Below are 20,051 nucleotides of genomic sequence, written 5' to 3' on the forward strand. Positions count from 1 at the left end.
CACTACACATGCTCAGGGCGACGTGAATATTACTCGAGTGCCAATCCCCGCACACAAGATGCAACCGCGTTTATATACATAATGCATTGCCAAAGTCTTGTGCTAGTGCCACTTATTGGCATTCGTGCTCTCGCTGCTAAAGGGCGTCCGGGCGGGCATAATAACGACCGTTAGTTCAGCGTGATCGTGTTCTTGGATGTGCTCTAGAACATCAAGGCCTCGTCATTAGCCACAGCAGCGCGTGCGTGCGTGACGTGAGCCACATCACACCGCTGCCTGGCTCATGTCACCCCAAACCGCTCTCCTAGGGGGACCGGGGCGTGGCTCCAAGTGACACGAGAAGAGGGATGGTCGCCCCTTCCCCCTCTACCTCCCTCCCCCCTCCTCCTTGTAGAAAAGCCTGCTCAGGAATCCCGTCGCCGTTATTAGGTGTTGTGTGCACTTGGGTAGCGGTCGGCGAGGCGGTCGATAAAAAGAGCGTGTCGCGCGCGATGAATAATTCGAACCGCCGAACAAAACTCCCGCCCCCGCAACCCCCTCCCCCCCTCTCTTGTCCCCGCCCCTCCTTTCCTCTGCCCCATGTTTCTCCTCACCCCTCACCCCCCTCCTCTGCACCCCCTTTCCCAGACCCACATTGTCTCCCCCCCCCCTCCCTTCCCCAAACTCATGTGGCATCCCCCTCCCCCATCCCGTCCATAGCACCATGGTTTATTCCCCCTACCCATGCTCCTCCCCCTTCCCTCGCCAGGTCCACATTGCCAAGCCCTTCCCACCCCTCCCCGTTGCCCCCCTCCCCACTCCCTCCCCCGTTCGAAGCCGCAACCTCTCGCTTCTCGGACATTGCTTCGCGTGGCGCCGTCGGATTGATTGCGGGCGAAGGTGTCTGGCCGCGTGTATGTGTATGTGTGTATGTATGTGGAGGTGTACCTGTGTGCGTGTATGTACGTGTGGATCTGTGTGTCTGGGGCAGGGGAGAAGGGGAGGGGAGGGTGTGAGGGGAGAGCGAGGGGTGGGTAATGGGGGGGAAGGGGGGAGACGAGCGCTGACATGTGGTACTTTTTATTTCATGTTCTTGCTGCTCTTTTTTTTTTTTTTTTTTTAAGGGGGGGGTGTCTAAAGAATTTACTTTGATTGTACTCCATATCCAGTTAGTGCTGAGTTTCCTTGGAAAAAAAAACAGTTCATGTTTGTTGTTTATTCCGAACATTCTGGACAAGTTTTCCCTAATACATTTTTATTTCTTAGTAACCGTTTTATCGGACTCTTGCATTACAATCAGGATACAGTCGCGTACGGGAGGAGTCTACTGTGCATTAGAAGCCCCGTCGTGGAATTCTGCCACCGGACCTCACAATCGGTGCCATACACAACCTAGCAACTCGCGGGGTATATTGTAACGCGGCGTCGAATATCCGTAGATTATGCAGGGGAGTCACGCGTAACCAGGGAAACCTTCGATTGGTCAATATTTCAGGCGTGCTTCAGAGAGAGAGAGAGAGAGTTCAGAATTTCTTCGGGTTTGCCCTCGCAACAGGACAGCAGCAGTCGTTTCACGTGTCTAACAGAGCCGTTTCTTGGGAGTGATACAAGCGCGCGTGCCCCGTTCCGCCGAGTGAAGGACCGAGGCTTGCACAAAAGATCATGTGGAGGAGTGGCAGGTTGACAGGTGTTCGGGCCTGCTGTGTGGCCCCGCTGCCTGGGGGTAGAGAGAGAATACGTGTCGGTGTGTGTCAGTTTGCGTGTGCCAGTTTATGTGTCAGGGTCCCGCGTGTCTCTGCCAGTGCAGTCGAGGTTCCAGAGGGCGGCCGACCGGAACGCAAGCTTGATGCAAGTTCCAAGGGTATTTGTCGAGGCGGAGGAAGGGACAAAGGCAGACAAAGAAAGAGGTAGACGGGTAAATAGACAGACACTGATGGATAAATAGATAGAGACGGATAGACAGACAGCAACAGATGGATAAGTAGATAGAGACAGATGGATAAATAGACAGAAACAGGCAAACGGGGGGGGGGGGGGGGGAGAGAGAGAGAGAGAGAGAGAGAGAGAGAGAGAGAGAGAGAGAGAGAGAGAGAGAGAGAGAGAGAGAGAGAGAGAATATGAAAGATTGTAAAAAACAAAAAATTAATATTGCAAATGGTAGAGGAAAAGAGAAAATGCATTGCATTTCATTAAAGCCTTTTTGTTCTCTAATTTCGCTGCAATTAATCACTGAAAAATTTGCCTCGTATTGCTTACACGTTTTTATTTTCTGCATGCGTGTGCCAAATTGCACATACTAGATTTGATTGAAGCAAGCGATTTCGCAAGGGCAAAATTGCGCTTTTTCGGCGGATTAATGAGATGGGATTGAATATTATCAAAAAGATAAGTAAATATATAAAATCATAAATTCAGTGATAATGATGACACGTATTACAACCTAATGAAGATAATTATAATGATAATATTAAAAATAATAATGATTATTATTTTACCGGTATTAGGAAGTTGTTATTATCATTATCATTTTTAATTTTTTGTTACTATTACTCTTTTTTTTAACGACGGTGAGTATTCGGAGGGTCAGTCAAGAAGGTTCGCGGGCGTGGGCACCTAACAAATCGCTGTCTCCGAGGCGCCCATCCCCTTCCCTTCCACCCTCCCTCCTTCCCCGCCCGCCCGTGGATCACACCCATGCACGACAGCTCGCCTCCGCCCTCTATCTATCACCGCCCTCTATCTATCACCTCTCTTCCGATTCGCTCACACCTTCACGCTGCATCGCCCAAGGGAAATGAATTGGTGATGTGCTAAGACTCTCGTGATGCTTGGTCGCTATGGCAACGAGGGGATTGGTGATCGTGGTTTCTTTTTTGATGTGATTGGTTGGTAATTAAGGATTGGTGGTGATGGGACGGGGCCGGCTGATTGTGACTGAAGGGCTTCTAATGATGGGATGGTTAATCGAGTGTGCTTGGTCACTTGTTGGTCACGTGGCCGAGAGGTGGTAGTGTGTGATTGTTTGTGTGTGTGTGTGTGTGGGGGGGGTATGACAGGGGTGGTAGTGGCATGGTGGTGGTCGCCCTGACGCCGCCGGAGTTGATAATGAATGGGTAGGTGACGTCATTTTCTTCCCCCCCCCTTTTTTTTATCTTGTTCCTATTTATTCTTTCTTTCTTTTTTTCAGGATTTAATGTTTTTGTTTGCGATTCATGATTTCATTTTTTTTCTCGTTTCTTTGTTTTCTTTTCTTTATTTCTAACATTTTTTGTTATATTTTTTTAATCATCCCATTTTCTCCGTTTCTTTTTGTCGTATTTTCCCTCCTTTCTCCAACTCTCCTTCCTTCTTTGATATATTTCCTGCCCCGTTTGATTCCCCTCCTCCTCCTTCTCCCCTCCCTCTTCACTTTCTCCCTCTCTCCCTCCTCCCTCCCTTCTTACCAGTCTTCCTCTCTCCTTCTCTCCCAATTCTTCCTCTCTCTCTCTCTCTATCTCCCAATTCTCTCTTTACTTATCCATCTCCCAATTTTCTCTCTCTCTCTCTCTCTCTCTCTCTCTCTCTCTCTCTCTCTCTCTCTCTCTCTCTCTCTCTCTCTTCCTCTCTCTCTTATTGAGGGCGAGCACGTGGCGAAGTTAAGAGAGGGAGGATAAGGAGTAGGAGGGGAGGAGGGTGAGGGGTGCAGTGGCCATGGTAGGGGTGTCGCCGCGTTGTTGCAGTAACTCAACAGCTTATATTTTTTCTTTTCTTTTTTCTTTTTTTATTCATCGAGCTGTGGCAGACGTACGAGCCAGTTACGTTGCTTTACGGGCCTCAAGACTGGTCATTTTGGTTTTCAATTTGGTCCTCTTGTCGCTTGGGATAAATTTGGGTTGATTGCAACATAGCCGCTTCGTGTGTCATTTTGGAAGGGGGTGCGGGCCGTTTGTGTGTGTGTGGGGGGGGGGGGGTAAAGAGGAGGGAGGGGATGTGAGAGGGGCGATTTCCCCCCTTCACTCCCTCTTCTTTTATCCTTCCCCCCTCCCTTCCTCCCCGAAGACGAAAAGATATTAGGTCTTAGAAAAGGGAAAAGGAGAAGGGGGGAGGGGAGGGTGGGGGATGAGGGATTCTGTAAGGTAGGGGGAGGGAGAGGGGGGAGAGGGGGTCCGAAGGGAAAGATAAGCCTATAATGACATTAATCATAGGGTCGGATTAGTGATATTAAGGTTTGTGATCTGCGGTTTCCCCTTCTCCCTAACTCCAGGAGTTGGGTGAGGGCGGCCTGACCATACGCTTAATTGGAAAGGGGAAAAAAATATATATGGTCAAGACGACGAAAGAGAGAGAGACAGCAGAGAAAGAGCGAGAGGGAGAAAGTAAGAAAAGAAAAGTTGTGCCTTGCGAATCGTGTGATATACAGCGTCCAATGACTCTGGGTTTCGATCTCGGAGAAAACATGGTGGTGTTGCTATCATGATTATTTTTACCGTCTTCAGTGTTGTTTTTTTCATGTTTGTTTGTTCGTCTTGGCATTTCAGTTTCGATTTCTTTGACTTCAAAGATAAAGATGATAACTTATCTTTATCTCCGTCGAAAACATCGATCCAATAGACGGGCGTGAAAGCCGTCCATCTTCGGCCAGATTTGTGATGATGATAAAAGTCGTTCCTGTCGATCGTGGTGGCGATTGGCCTGGTCGTGGGTGTGGGCGTGGGCGGGGGTGGTGACGACGCCCGTGTTCCTGAAGTCCGGGTTTCAGCCGTGATGTCCGTGGGCGGCCGAAGGGGGTGAGAGGATAAAAGGCGCAACCAATGTATCCCCCTCTTTCCTTCCCCTTCCCCTTCCCCCTCTTCCCTTCCCCTTCCCCTTTCCCCTCTTCCCTTCCCCTTCCCCTTCCCTTCCCTTCCCCTTCCCCTTCCCCTTCCCTTCCCTTCCCTTCCCCCCCTTCCCTTCCCTTCCCTTCCCTTCCCTTCCCTTCCCTTCCCTTCCCTTCCCTTCCCTTTCCCCTTCCCCTTCCCTTCCCCTCCCCTTCCCCTTCCCCTTCCCCTTCCCGTGCAGGAAGAGAGAGCTTCTGTGCGGTGTTACGCTCGGTGACGATGGGGGTTTGTGTGTGTGTTTGTGGTGACGTCTGGTGATAGTGATGATGGCTGATCTGTGAGGATAACTGCGAAGGGAAGGTCTAATGTCTTTGTTGTGTTGCCTGAACTCCTATGTAAGCAACATCCATTGTTTGTATTGCTTATAAGCTCTAAGGCACTGTTGACTTTTGATATGTAAAATTTTCGAGTCTATTTATAGTGAAAAAACAACGACACCAACCCGGAGCTGATTTTAAGATGCAGAGAAAAGTTCTCTCATCTTATTTTCCTCCTCTTGTTTTCTCCTCCTCTCGTCTTTGACTTGTTTCTTCTGTGCGAACGTTGAAACCCGTACTCGAATCTGTATGTTACGAATCGCGGTTCCCACGGAGAAAATAAAATGGTACATGATATCACCGTGTCGTTGTCAGCGTAAAAAAGGGAAATAGAAGAAATTGGTTGATCTAGACTTGACAGCAATAGAGAAACGCCTTGTGTTTAGAGAGCCAAGGGGAGGGGGAAAGGAGCTGTTTCCGTGACCACAAACATCCTGTGCGCTCAAAGGTGTCCTCACAATTGCATGCTGTCATCGCCGGTTGTTTTCGGGTCCTTCATCGGCGACGTCGGGAAGGCGCCGGACAGTTCCTGGCTCCACTTTTGAAGTTTTTACATCAGCCCCCCCCCCCCTGGTTTAATGGCCGCTTATCTAGAAGAGAGGGGGGATACAGGACACTCAGGAGATTTATAGAAGGAGGGGAAAAGGAGAAAAAAGACAACTTCCCACCCCCTAGCAAAAAAAAAAAAAAAAAAAAGTAGAATAATAATAATGATAGATAAAAAAAGACCTCTGTCCGCCAAGATTGATATAAGAAAACCTCATGGTAGTCTTGTGGCCTATCTGGAGGGGGGATCGCAGCCCTCGGCCAGGGGGAGCTGCCGCGGCCGGGTTTCGCACGGTATAATCATCCCGCAACAAGTGTGGACGAGGCGATCATGGGGAGAGAAGTGGGGAGGTTGGGGGGAGAGGAAGGGACAGAAAGAGAGAGAAAGAGTGTTGGGATGAGAGAGAGGGAGAGAGAGAGAGAGAGAGTTGGGATGAGAGAGAGGGAGAGGGAGAGAGAGAGAGGAGAGGGTGGGGGGGGGGACTGCTGATCTCCCTGCGGTATAATTTTCTCAGGGGAGGAAGAGAGAGAGGGGAGGAGGGAGATGACGGCGGCAAGCTGCGATGCGAGGCTGAGATATCCTCCTCCTCCCTCTTCCTCTCCTACTTCCCCCCCATCTCCTACTCCCCTCCTCTCTCTCTCTCTCTCTCTTCCCAATCTCTTCCACTCCCCTTCCCCTTCCTGCTCTCCCCCTCCTTCCCCCCCTCCCCCCCCCTCCCCTTCCCCCTCCCCCCCCCCCCCCCCCCCCCCCCCTTCCCCCCCCCTTCCCCTCCCCTCATGCCTTACGAGCGTGAAGTTGGTGTTTAGATTATACTTACAGGCGATCCTCGTGTCCAGGCTCCCACACGATCTCGCCTCGGCCTGTAAAAGTGTGTTTTGCAGGCCCTCCATCTTTCGGGGCAGCGCGAGGGGAGCTCCCTTAGGGCGGGAGAGCGCAAGGGCGAATTTGGCCTGGCGCCGGGTTTAGGGGCACCACCATCACCACCACGCGGCAATGAGGTGATGATGCTTGCGATTTTGAAGATAGCTTGAGGGAGGAGGTTGGGGGAGGAAGGGGATGAGAAGAAGGAGGGAGGGAGAGGGAGGGAGGGAGAGGGAGGAGGGAGGGAGGAAAAGAGAGAGAGAGAGAGGAAGGAAGGAAGGAAGGAGAGAGAATTTGAGGTAGTTGGAAGAAGAGACAAAGAGAGACCATCATTTTTTTTAAAGAAAACACACACACACACACATACAATCTCTCTTTTTCTGTTTATCTTTCTTATTCTCCCTAGCCCTCTCTCTCCTTCCTTCTTTCCTTCCTTCCTTCCTTCCTTCCTTCCTTCCTTCCTTCCTTCCTTCCTTCCTTCCTTCCTTCCTTCCTTCCTTCCTCCCTCTCCCTCTTTCTTTGATTTTATTAGGCAATAAAGCAAAAATCTGCAACAACAGCGATGACCCGCGGATAGCGATGGTGATAAAGGTTGTGTGGCTGTAGACGTATGGTGTGTATGGCGCAAGTATCGGTGATGGGGAGAGCATTTTTTTTCTCTTTTATGTCTTGATTTTTTTTTACATTTTTTGATGTATCATTTATTTATTATGTATTATGATTATCATTATTATTATTGTTATTATTATTATTACTATTAACTATTATCATTTGTTACTGGTTGTTACTATTGTTATTATCATCGTCATCATTATCATTACTACTACTACTAATACTATCATCATCATCATCATTGATTTATTATTACTTTTATATTCATTTTTATCTATTTATTTATTTATCTTTTTATGAGCTCTAAAATAAAAATGTCGAACTAACATTGTTTTTATCGGCGCGAAGAATCATCACGAAATTATACGCTTCTTCCTCCTTTTATTTATTTTTTTTCTTCCAACTTTTCTTCCTTTTTTTACGATCCTTATAAATTATAATTTGCAGCTGATAACGATCGCTGCTCATCGTACACTGGAGTTAAGATATATGGAGTAGGGAGAGGGTGGAGCGGCGAGACAGAGGAGTGGAGGGAAGTGCTTACTCCGAGGGGAAGGGGGGGGAGGAGGTGGAGGAAGGGGAGGATGAATAGGGGCGATAGCGAGGGGTAGAGGAGGAGGAGGACGGGAATGGGGGGAGGAAGGAGGATGAATTGGGGGTGGGGGGTAGGCGAGGGGTAAAGGAGGACTGAGTGAGAGCGGAGGAGGAGAGGGGGGAAGGTGAGGGGCCGAGGAGGATGGAGAGAGAGAAGGGGTGGGGGAGGGGGGGGAAGAAGGGAGCATGCACGACACCTCAACCTGTACGTTTATTTACGACACATGCAAAGCGACCATTGTCGGCTTGGGGGGTGAATGTAAAGGGGGAGGGGGAAGAGGGAGGGGGGCACTCAGCAACCTCAGATGTACGGGCAGGGATTGGAGGGAGGAGGGGAGGAGAGCGCTATTGTTAATGTTTCTTTTTTTCTTCATTTTCTTATTGTTATCCAATTATCCTCTTCCTTCCTTTGTTGTTGTTGTTAAGAGAGACATGTAGTTGTAGCTCATACAATTTTTCTTTCTTCTTCAATTACTCTTACGCTTTTACCCTCTCCTCTTCCTTTATCTGGTTCTCTTCTTCCATGTCCTCCTCCCCCTGCTCATTTTCCTCCTCTTCGTCGTCATCGTCCTCGTCGTCCTCCTCCTCATCGTCATCATCATCCTCGTCATCGTCATCATCCTCGTCATCCTCCTCCTCCTCCTCATCGTCATCATCCTCGTTCTCCTCCTCCTCTTCACCACTTGCCTCTCACGCTCCTCGTCTTCCGATAAGGTCAATTTTTGAGAACCTCGTGCGTCAATTTTCGACTGGTTGCCATGCATGCACATGCAATGGCTTGTCATGCACGTACTCTACATCCACATAAGAAGGGCTGATGCACACGTGGTGTTGCAAGAGTAACAGACATTTTTGGAGGGAGTTACTTCTCATGTCCCGTCATATTCCAAGCACACGTGCGGTTATGTAGTTCGTGTGACCTAAACACGTAATATGTAAAAATAAGAAGAAGAAGAAGAAAAAAAAAAATATATATATACACGCTGTGTATCCTGCCATGCACACACCTGTGCTTGATGTTATGCAGGTGTGCGAGCAGACAGTTGCTCCCCGACCTGTTCTCATGGTGGGGAAGGGGGCGTATTGAGTCGAGCAATATCTGAAGGTGGGCTGCGAGCGCTTGAGGTCCGCCCACACCCTCCATTAGTCAGTGGAAGGGCATGGGCGTGGGCGGGTGAGCAGCGACGCCGTTAAGGTGATTGGTTGCGGAGAGGAGTGAGTTACGGGCGTGTAATAAACGGCGGCCGAGGCGTCTATTATTGTGAGGAGCTTCGATTTATAGACAGGCGTGAGTTACGGGCCAAGGGTGAGCGTTTAGTAGCGGTTGACGAGTGCGGAGGAGGAGGCGCGATGCGTCTCAGAAGGAGCTGGCGGATCCTCGGGAATGCTGGATGCAGGGGGAGGGGGGGGCGGTAGAGTGGATAGGGAGGGATTGCTCATTATAGGAACCAAAGTGCCCGACTCGACCTTTTCTTTTTCTCAGTCCTGCTCCAGTAAACGTCTTCCACCTTGCCTTCCACCGAAACCTTCCGCTCAACGCGGAGAATGCTAGGGTGGGGTGTGGCTATTGACGTCACTAACCTTCGTCACGTTTTCCTTTCAGTTCTGCGGGATGAGTTCCGCGTGATGCCCGAGCAGACGCGGGCGGCAGAGGGCGAGACGGCGCTACTAGCGTGCCTCCCTCCCCGCGGCAACCCGGAGCCCGCGGTGTCCTGGGCCAAGGATGGCGTCCCGCTCGACCCCGCTACGCAGCACAGGTGAGTCGCGAGCCAAGTCGGCGGGTCGGAGGGCCGGAGGAAAGTCGGATTCCCTTGCTTGGCTTTGTTTTTGTTGACTGTGTATGTGTGTGTGTGTGTGTGTGTGTGTGTGTGTGTGTGTGTGTGTGTGTGTGTGTGTGTGTGTGTGTGTGTGTGTGTGTGTGTGTGTGTGTGTGTGTTTGTTTAGACCAGTGGTTCTCAATCTTTTTTCAGTGATGGCACCCTGAATTTATATAATCCTTTCTGTGACATATGATGTACTGTAGTACATGTCATGGCAATCTTGTGGCACCCCTAGGCGCTGTCCGTGGCACCCCAGGGTGCCGCGGCACCCAGTTTGAGAACCACTGGTTTAGACCGACGTCTGTTGCAATCACGTGAGTTAGTGTAAGGCTTTGGTCAGTTCCAGGTCTAAGGGCTGATGTGGGCGAGGGAGGGCGGAGGGGGAGGTTAAGTTATAGAATCATCAGGATATGCAAATCAGAGGAAGACTCGCCGTGGGAGGGCCTTGTTCTACACCGGCCTGCTGGGGGAGGACGGTGGCGCGGACCCCGGCGCCGCGTGGGGCAGCGGGCAGGGCGAGCGCCGGAGAAAAGATGTAGAGGGTTTTATGTCTTGTTGCTCGGGGCCAAGGCTGGGGTCTGGTCGCACGGCGCTGGGGTCCTAGCTCAAGGGGCTGTTGGGGGGGTCTCTTGCGATGTAGCATGAGACACATGAAAAAACACAAACAGATACACGCGTGCACGCGCGCGCACACACACACACACACACACACACACACACACACACACACACACACACACACACACACACACACACACACACACACACACACACACACACACACACACACACAGACCTAAACCTTCATCAAACGCAAGGGCATCATAAGGACCGATGCCTTTGTTAATGTAAACCTGAAACGGCTGAGGAGGCGCTGAGGCAGTCCTCTCATTCTTTCTCCTTCCGTGGTTTCAGGTACCGACTGGTGGACGGAGGGAGCCTGGTGATCAGCGGGGTGCGAGTGTCCGACACCGGCGAGTACGTGTGCCGTGCCTGGAACGTCTTCGGCACGAGGGAGACTCCGGCGGCGATGCTCACCGTCTTCGGTACGGATTCTTGGGTCATCTTTGCTCTTGTTACGTTGTAGTTTGCGATACGTTTCTTCTATGCAAAAACGGAAGGTATTTTTGTAGTGGTTATTAACGTTTTTTTTTTCTTTCATTATTATTTTTTCTTCGGTGTAGTGGCGCCCCATCTGGTGTCGTCTTCGGGCTCGGTGACGGGCGCCGCGGGTTCGACCGTCGAGCTCGTGTGTCGCGTGGGCGGCGATCCTCCGCCCGAGGTCTTCTGGCGGCGCGTCGATCCTCCGGGCGAGCTTCCCCTCGGCAGGATGGCGCTGGAGGAAAGCAGTCAGGTGCTCAGGATTCACCATGTGGCCCCAGAGGACCAGGGAGTCTATTCCTGCCAAGCCGAGAATCCTGTCGGCTCCGTGGCTGCCAACATTACACTTAACGTCCATTGTGAGTACCATAGGCATGCCAGCGCATGGCACTGATGTCGGTAATTATTGAGAAAAGTTTCCTTACGTAATTGTTTCGTAGCTTGTGTTATATCTAATTACGACGTGTTGATAAAAATGTGTCTTCCTCTGCGTAGCTCGTCCCCTGATCACGGTGACGCCTCTGGACGCTCGAGTAGGAATCAACGGCACGGCCTCCTTCGAGTGCGCCACGTCTGGCTCGCCGCCGCCCACCACGTACTGGACGCACGAGGGCTCCGGCAACGTGGTGAGCGCCGGCCAGACGTGGGGCGGCGGCCGCTGGTTCGTGGACGCCCACAATACGCTCACCATCCGCGGCGTCAAGCGAGAGGATCAAGGGTACTACGTCTGCTCGGCCGTGGGCGTGGCGGGATCAGCCTTGGCCCGCGCCCACCTCGAGGTGCAGGATGTGGCCGACATGCCGCCGCCCATCATCGCTCTAGGGGCATCCAATCAGACGCTGCCGCTGGGCACGGAGGGTGAGATGCCCTGCGAGGCCCGCGGAACGCCCGAGCCCTCGGTGGCGTGGGAGCGAGCGGGAAAGCCCATCAATGCCCACGGCAGGATCTCCCTCACGCCCCTCGGTACACTCAGGATCAAAGGTAAGTCTTCGACGCCTCCTTACTACTAGGCCTTGTATTCGGCGCGACAGGAAGTGACAACAGTGACCGGCGCGTGACTCCTATCCTTCGCTTCTCACGGTTTTTCCCCTTTCCCCCAGATCTGAAGATGTCCGACACCGACGTGTACACGTGCACGGCGCGCTCGGAGGCGGGCGAGACGACTTGGACGGCCTCGATGGTCGTCGCCAAGCCCACCAACCCCAACGTGGCCTTCTTCAAGATCCCCGACGAAGGCACGCTGCCGGAGGCCCCCGGGCAGGTGTCGGTGCTAGGAGTGAACACGACCTTCGTGACGCTGGGCTGGCGGCGCGGACGACCTGGCTCGTCGTCGCTGCTCGGCTACACCGTCCAGTACTGGAGTCCAGACCTCCGGGGGGCGTGGGCCACCGCCTCCACCCAGCAGACGGCCGCCTCGAGCCACACGCCCACGCCCGTGTCCATCACCGTGACGGATCTGCGGCCGGACACGCGCTACGTCTTCGTGGTGCGAGCTCGGAATTCCCACGGCGTGTCTCGACCGTCCCCCGTGACCCACACCGTGCGCACCCTGGCCGAGGGAGCGGGAGGAGCGCCGCCGCTGCACGACATCCGGGCCCGCCTCTCGCAGTCCGCCGTGCGACTCGTCAGCGTCGAGCCGATGTCGGAGTCCTCGCTGAGACTCACGTGGCAGCTCTTGGTCGACGCAAACCTGCTGGAGGGCGTGTACGTGCGTTACCGCCCGCTGGAGACACAGCACGGCAACCCCAGCGGCGCCCTCAGCGTGGAGACGGTTGCGCTACACGACAATGGTGCTCCGCCCACCTCCCACGTGGTGAGCAACCTGCGACCCGCCACGTGGTACGAAGTGTTCGTGGTGCCCTTCTACCGAGCCGTTGAGGGCCAGGCCACCGCCGCTGTGAGGGCCACCACCTTAGAGGCGCCCCCGGCAGTGCCTCCCTTGGGACTCCACTACTCGTACGTCAACTCCACCGCGGTGCGTGTCACGTGGGACCCCATCCCAGCAAGTGTGTCCAACGGACGTATCATTGGCTACAATCTTCAGGTAGGTCTTGAACAACTTTCTGAAATTTACCCTCAAAATGACATGTCTTTTTACTCTGAAATAATACTTATGGATTTTATATAAACGTGGTATTGTTATAATACTAATGATTTTTATATAAACGTGGTATTGTTATGTCTTGCTCAGGTAACCGACACAGGGAATGGCAGCCACGTGATGGTCAACACGACGGTGAACAACACGTGGACTCTGGTGCCGGGGCTGGTGCCTGGCGCCACGTACCGGGTGACCCTGAGGGGCGTGACGGCCAGGGGCCCCGGTCCGGTGTCGTCCCCTCTCGTCCTCACCGTCCCGCCCGGATCGACGTCTCACCCCCCGGACATCCAGGAGTCCTCGCCCTTCGACAACAATACATACCTGATTGTGGGCATCTCCGTGGCCGCGGGCGTGCTCTTCGTGGTGCTTGCGGGCGTCGTCTACTGCATATACCGGCGCCGCCACAACAACAAGTGTCCTCAATACTACAGCAAGGGTGAGTGTCTGCCTGGGATGCATGTGTAGTGGGAATGAGAGAGAGATAGTGATGCAAGTAACCAAGGCAACAAATTTCAAAACCGTTGTAAGAACGAGCCCGATTTCCCTTTTCAAGCAGGCGAAGGGAGTGGCCCGTGGGCAGAATACCCAGGATGTTGGGGCGAGCCAGGCGTGGACAGGGGCGTCACGGGCACCATGTACACGGACGTAGGAAGCCGCGGCGTGCCCATCACGCAGCTATATCACCACCCGCCCGCGCCCGAGTCCAGCAAAGGGGGCTACGAGAGCCGCCCGCCTGAGGACGTGTACGAGGACCCCGACGGACTCAAGCTCGTCTCTTTCGGCGGACACGTCGACCGCATGTAAGAGGACTTCCTATTTGTTACTTATAGTGGAGAGTGTGTTAACATTGTTGTTGTTATTATTGTTTATAATAATAATAATAATAATAATAATAATAAGCGTTATGATCTTTTCGTAGATAGCTTCAATATTTACATATTTGTAACTCAAATTCATGTCACAAGCAGCTTTTCTGTTTCGCTTCCATTCATGTGTCCGTCATTGGTGTCTAACCCTGTCCATGACGCCGGCCTGCAGGTGTCTGTCACCCGAGCCGTACGCCACGACGCCGCTGATCGGCGACATGTTCCGAGGCCCGGGGGGCACGCGCCTTCCGCCCAACATCCCCGTGAGCCCCGGCCAGAACCTGGGCTCCGCCAAGCAGCCCTCCGACGACTCCTGCACCAAGACGGCCTCGAGCGACCACAGCGGCAGCCACGCCAGTCACCGATCGCACAACTTCAACAACCAGTCGGATAAAGGTGAGGGAAGTCGCTTTCGTATTCTGTCGGCGGGGACGGCTGCGCAGATGCACATGTGGGTCTCACGCGCAGAGTGGATGTGAAAACACACACATAGGCACATCTGTGGGTGCGCCCCACCCCCCTCAAAAATATGGATGTTTTAACTATATTTATTTTACGAATTTTAGGAAGTTAATGAACATTTTTACCCAAACTCTGAGCTCTTCATGAGTGGATTTAACAAGCGCTCGTTCCGGTTCTTCCCGCAGGTGTCCTGACGGGCCCAGTGCTGCAGTTCCCGCCGCCGCCGCCGCCGCCCCTCATGGACGGCAACCAGTCGAGCGACAACACCCTGGCCTCCACCGGAAGCCGCGGCCACTCGCCGTCCACCCGCCTCCTCCTGCAGCAGCTGCCGTACGGCGGCTCGTCGTCCGGCGGGTCGCACCGCTCGCACGGAAGCCCCCTGCTGGGCCCCCGCCCCCCGCGCTCCACGATGCGCGCCCCGCCCTCGCCCCTGGCCGGCCATACCACGGACTACGAGGTGCGTTTGATGGGCTGCCGCGGCACGTACCCGCGCCTGGAGATGGGCGGCCTGGGCGAACAGCGGTACGCGACGGAGGCCCAGGTGGCCGAGGAGAGCGGCGCCCCCGTGGGCGTGGCCACCAACCCGCGCAACATCCCCGAGGAGACGAGTGACGTGGAGTGGTACTCGCAGCCGCTCCTCAACGGAAGGACCTCCCCCGAATCCTCCACCCTGGGCGACGCCGAGGAGTCCGAGGACGAGTCGCGCTGTTCCTCGGGCGGCTCCTGCTGCTCCGCCCACCACCCGCTCTCCCACGCCCAGGACCTGAACTGGGCGGAGGCGCTGCGGGCGGCTGGCGAGGCGAGGTGGGGGCGCGGGGGCTCCTTCTGCAGCACGGACGAGAGCACGTACGCCCCCGCACAGTCCCTCAACGCCCGCCCGCCGAGACCGCCATGCCCCAAGAAGCACAAGCCACGCCCACAGTACAACCACCACGCCCAGTTGGACGCACAAGCGAACGTGACGTCGCCTCTGGTGTAGAGGCGCAAAGACGCGAGTGGAATTCGACATGGCGCTATATCAAGTGTTCAGAGTTGTGAATAGTTGTTGACGCATTATAGACAAACAAACACACAAAGACATGTACATAAGATGTATTTTATTACAGTGAACACTAGTCCAGAAATACATCGCCGTGCTTACTGCTTGAAATACATTTTTTGTTGTCAGCGGGACAACATATACATGTAACTTAGTGGCCTTCTGTTCTTGTGCTCGTCCTATCTTCCATGAACCTTCTCTGTTCGTGTGAAATAACAAAAAAATTCAAAAACAAACAAAAAAAAAAAAAACACTTTCTCGGCAATTCCAGTGAGACCGTTTACTCAAGAGCTTTACAACCCCCCGGGAAGAAATGAGATATCTGTAAGACAATAGACAAAAAAAATGTATTTTAAGTGTATTTGTGTAGGACACTGACACTCTTGCTTGTGAAGTGTTCGCACACCAGAGGACAGTTGCGTGGGCATCACAAGTGTTCTTTTTTTTTTCTTTTTTCTTCATGAACCATAATCTTACATCCCTCGACCCCATTTTATTATTTATATACGTGAGCTTTTTTTTTCCTTCCTCGAAATCTGACTGTGTTGGAGTGGAAGCGAAATGATGTGTAGTCAAAGTCATTGTAAAGTTAGTGCCGACTTCCGCTCTCGTCGTGTTATAAAAAAAATAAAAACACAGGTGCTTCATGTTGCTTGTCTTTCGTACAGCTGCAGTGTTTTTTGTATGTGATGGTGAGAGACTTGAAGGGGTACAGGGGGCGTGTCGCGAGTGTACATAGGGGGGGAGGGGCACACACAACCACCGCCCCACCCCCTCCCTCCCCTTCGCTTCAACCACTCACTCAAAGGTGCCCACGACCCGGCTTCATGAAAGTCGGCGTCTCCGTGCTAAGACTTTTTGCCCCTCTTCACCTCCGTTGCCCCAGATGTCGACGCGATGGCACCCATGCGCCCCTCGGTGTTTTTTCGTATCGTAGCAAGTTTGCGTAAAAAAGAAGTGTGGAGGTTAGCCGGAAGGTTAACGAGGAAGTGGGGTTGTCCTTCGTTGAATCACTAGAGGTCTGGAGTCGAAACTTATTAGGACGTGTTCTTTCTCACACAGTGTGCTTCGCCGTTTCGCTTGACTCGAGTGAAACGGTAGAAGTCCATCCCCCTTTTTGTGTGTGCACGGCTGAACGACCTCGTTCGGCTGCCCATCATGCTAGTCGAGTTTACACGTTTCTTCGAAGCAAGCACAAGCAAGCATGGTTGATGGAAGGGAATTTCCCCGGCGTGTTAACCAGGGCAACCTTGTTCTCATCATTCAGACGGGTAGAACAGAAGAAGAAGCTATGAAGTAATATATATTTTTTTCAAAGTTCGAACAGTTCGGCCTGCACCTCTAGTCCGAACGACACGGACCTCCCCGTTCTATTCCGTTGTTGAAGAAGCGATTGCATTCAGTCCATCCTGTTGAGCACCACACGCGCGCCGGGCCCGCAGCACCACGCCCGCTTCGGAGGAGTCCTGAGGCGCGTTGTGCTGTGCCGCCCCGCCCCTTCTCATTTCATGAATGGCCTCTGTATAAGCTGTACGTACATACTTGTGGGTGCTAAGTCACGGCTCACGCATACTTGTTACGCTCATGTAAAGAGTGACGTCCGTTTATTTACGCACGTGAACCTGGGACCTGCTACCCTGCAGCTCCTCCTGCCTGCGCTACTGTCGGTACGATGTTTTCTCTTACATAGATTGATGTAAAATTTATTCAAAGAGTTTTTTTTATTTTATTTAACCCAGATTTGGGTTTTATTTAGACACGGAGTAGTTGATGTTATTATATTTTCTGAAGACCGTAGCGGCAGGTAGCGGAACTGTGAAGAGAGTCAGGAAAGCCCAAGTTTGAATCGGTCGTCGCCAAATATATAGATAAATAAAACATTATCTGATATTCAGACCCTTCAGCTGTGATACAGGATTAGTCAGTCTGTTGTCTTAACGTATAGGTGGAGTCTGCCCCACGGCGGAGCGGTCACGACTGTACTGATAGTTTGAGTCCCTGGTTTGAGAGCAGCTGCGGCTCCAGACGGGAACAGCCGCGGGCGGTGGCGGGGACCAGCTCACTCCCGCCGAGCGGAGCCGGGCCCTGTCGGCACGCTCGCTCGCCCGCTCGCCCGCTCGTCCGCACTCGTGATGATCACAAATGTTTACGCAGGGATATTTTCATACGGTCTCTCCGGAGTGCACTGCCACACTCCGCCGGCGCTCACCCCCCCCCCTCGTTCGCGCTAGGCCGAGGTCCTCCCGCCGCCGCCGTCGCCGCCTCCCCCAGTAAGAGACTGGGTCAGACCACCAAGTTTTTACTCCACGGTGCTTCTCATACCTGCCCGTACTGCTGTTGCCGCTGTTGCCTCTAAATTACGTCTGCTTTATTAATGTATTTAAATGTAAATTGCTGTTTTTAATCGTTTAAGCATATTTATTACTGTATGAATGGATTACCGTGTAAATTAATTTGCAGTGAATGGTACGGAGAGCATTAAGATAAATCATTATGAAAAAGATAAGCCATTTACGATGCTGTGCGAGAGAAAGACAACGCAAGATTTAAAAAATAAAAAAAAATAAAAAGAAAACAATCTTTTCAGGTTCCAAACGATTCCCTTAAACAATGAAACATGTTTAGCAAAAAAGGTAAAATAGCTTGTATTCTGGTATAAGAACCAGTGAGAGGAGAGCCCCTGGGGAGAGAGAGCCCAGGGGAAGCGACCCGCGGGTGAGAATGACCCAGGTGCGTATGGATGAACTCTTCTGGAGGGAGCGAGTCGTGTACAAAGGTATTTTTAGTCAGTTTGTATAGACATATTCGAGAGTTTTATAATAAAAAAATAAATCACAAATTTGTGTTTTTTCTTTGATCCATATTTTATATGTTTTTGGGGAGTGGGCTATGTTGATTAATGATTGCACGGCTAATCTGCTCCAGAGTCACTCTTCTGCAGTGGTTTAAAAGCACGATTTTGCTTCATAAAGACCACGGGCATTAATCACACGTTCCTGACATGCAGTCGATATTGCAACACCCCCCCCCCTCCCCAAAAATGTATATGGGGGTAATATTTCAATAGATGCATTATATGAATGTGTATTCTATGATTTGAGTATCGGGTGATATTTATTGCGCATAATTCAAACGACGATTGCAATATTGATGAAATAAATTTGAATTCATCATCAAAAATATTTATGGATATTAGACAAAAATAATAATAGAATTTATTCAGTTAAAAGGAGACTGAAGTGAGATTGCCAATACAAATATGACAAAAAGGATAGAAATGTTTTATCTAAAATGGATAAGCAAAGAATAGTGAGAGAAATAGGAGTACAAACAAATAAATAAATAAAAAAATACAACACAACAATGACAAGTATATTATATATCTGCTTTGTCTAAATGAAAAAGCAAACAGTAGAGAAACAAAGAAGTAAAACAAGAAAAGCAAAGATGGAAAACAGTAATAAGGACCTTGACCTTGAGAAAGAAATAAGGATTCCCCAGATTAAACCAATAAAAAATCTGCTAAGATAGAATAAATCTCATAAAACAAGGCAAAGCGATTTCCCTATTTGCACGCGCAGTCTGTTGTCTTAGAGAGAGAAAGATAGATATAGATAAAGAGCGAGGGAGGGGGGAGGGTAGAGGGAGAGAGAGAGAGAAGGAAAGGGAGAAAGAGAGAGAGAGGAGAGAGAGAGAGAGAGAGAGAGAGAGAGAGAGAGAGAGAGGAGAGAGAAAGAGAGAGAAAGAGAGAGAGAGAGGAGAGAGAAAGAGAGAGAGGAGAGAGAAAGAGAAAGAGACAAAAACATAATTCGCAGTCACAGAAACCATCTTATAAAGTTATGTGAATTCATCCAGATAAAATAGATCATCAAGAAACTCCTATAAATTATCCCTGTTTGTTGAACTAATGCACAGTTCGTTCGTTCATGTGACGAGGGAGGAAAAAATACTTCCTAGAAAGCATCATTGTAATGGTTGTTAATCCAAATTGCTCTGACTCACTAACATAGGATTCAGTCTTTGTTGGAATTCTATGAACACGAGAAGGGGAAAAAGAAAGAGGGAGAGGGAGAGGGAGAGGGAGAGGGAGAGGGAGAGGGAGGGGGAGAGGGAGAGGGAGAGGGAGAGGGAGAGGGAGAGGGAGAGGGAGAGGGAGAGGGGGAGAGGAGAGAGGGAGAGAGAGAGAGAGAGGGAGAGAGAGAGAGAGAGAGAGAGAGAGAGAGAGAGAGAGAGAGAGAGAGAGAGAGAGAGAGAGGAAGAAGGAGAAGGAGAACGAGAGGAAGAAGTAGAATGTGTAGTAGTATTAGTAGTAGTAGGAGGAGGAGGAGGAGGAGAAAGAGAAAGAAAGAAAGAAAAAGAAGGATAATCCAGCAAAGGTGAACATCACATGAGGAAATGTATAGTCATATAGTATTAGAGTAGAGAGGGAGGAGGAGAAAGAGAAAGAAAGAAAGAAAAAGAAGGATAATCCAGCAAAGGTGAACATCACATGAGGAAATGTATAGTCATATTACACACGAATATTTGAACAGTACTGAGTAAATATATCATCAAAGGCGCTAGTGATTATGTTGAGAGAGAGAGAGAGAGAGAGAGAGAGAGAGAGAGAGAGAGAGAGAGAGAGAGAGAGAGAGAGAGAGAGAGAGAGAGAGAGAGAGAGAGAAGGAGAGAGATAGAGATAATGTAAAAACAGAGTATTGCTAAGTGTTCAGATCGCACTAGTCATTAACGCGTTCTGATTGGATCTTAATCCGAATTATATGATACATTACATAACATATAATTCCGATAAATATCTAATCGAAACGCATCAGTAAAATCCCTTAGGTTATACAGTTATTCATTCCCAATTATAATATGTTTCACATTTGTCTCAATGGACTAACATAATGTATA

At 51.1% G+C, this 20,051-nt stretch overlaps 1 protein-coding gene across 2 annotated transcripts in view; it reads left to right on the forward strand.

The window, feature by feature from the left end:
- Positions 1-17,994, forward strand: part of LOC122259004 (protein sax-3-like) — a 277,899-nt gene extending 259,905 nt beyond the window's left edge. The window contains exons 4-12 of one of the 2 annotated variants that reach the window (XM_086530819.1): positions 9,370-9,523; positions 10,502-10,632; positions 10,771-11,046; positions 11,183-11,668; positions 11,788-12,731; positions 12,879-13,224; positions 13,342-13,588; positions 13,827-14,050; positions 14,302-17,994. In XM_086530819.1, the coding sequence (XP_086386945.1) occupies positions 9,370-9,523; positions 10,502-10,632; positions 10,771-11,046; positions 11,183-11,668; positions 11,788-12,731; positions 12,879-13,224; positions 13,342-13,588; positions 13,827-14,050; positions 14,302-15,095 (3,602 nt within the window). In that variant the 3' untranslated portion in view covers positions 15,096-17,994. The remainder of the gene's footprint in view (positions 1-9,369; positions 9,524-10,501; positions 10,633-10,770; positions 11,047-11,182; positions 11,669-11,787; positions 12,732-12,878; positions 13,225-13,341; positions 13,589-13,826; positions 14,051-14,301) is intronic. The other variant, XM_086530826.1, reaches the window with a different exon arrangement.
- The last annotated feature ends 2,057 nt before the right edge of the window (positions 17,995-20,051 follow it).

The sequence above is a fragment of the Penaeus japonicus genome, unplaced genomic scaffold (assembly GCF_977035675.1).
Source record: "Penaeus japonicus unplaced genomic scaffold, GWHDUDI00000001_assembly GWHDUDI00000003, whole genome shotgun sequence".
NCBI classification, from domain to species: Eukaryota; Metazoa; Arthropoda; class Malacostraca; order Decapoda; family Penaeidae; genus Penaeus; species Penaeus japonicus.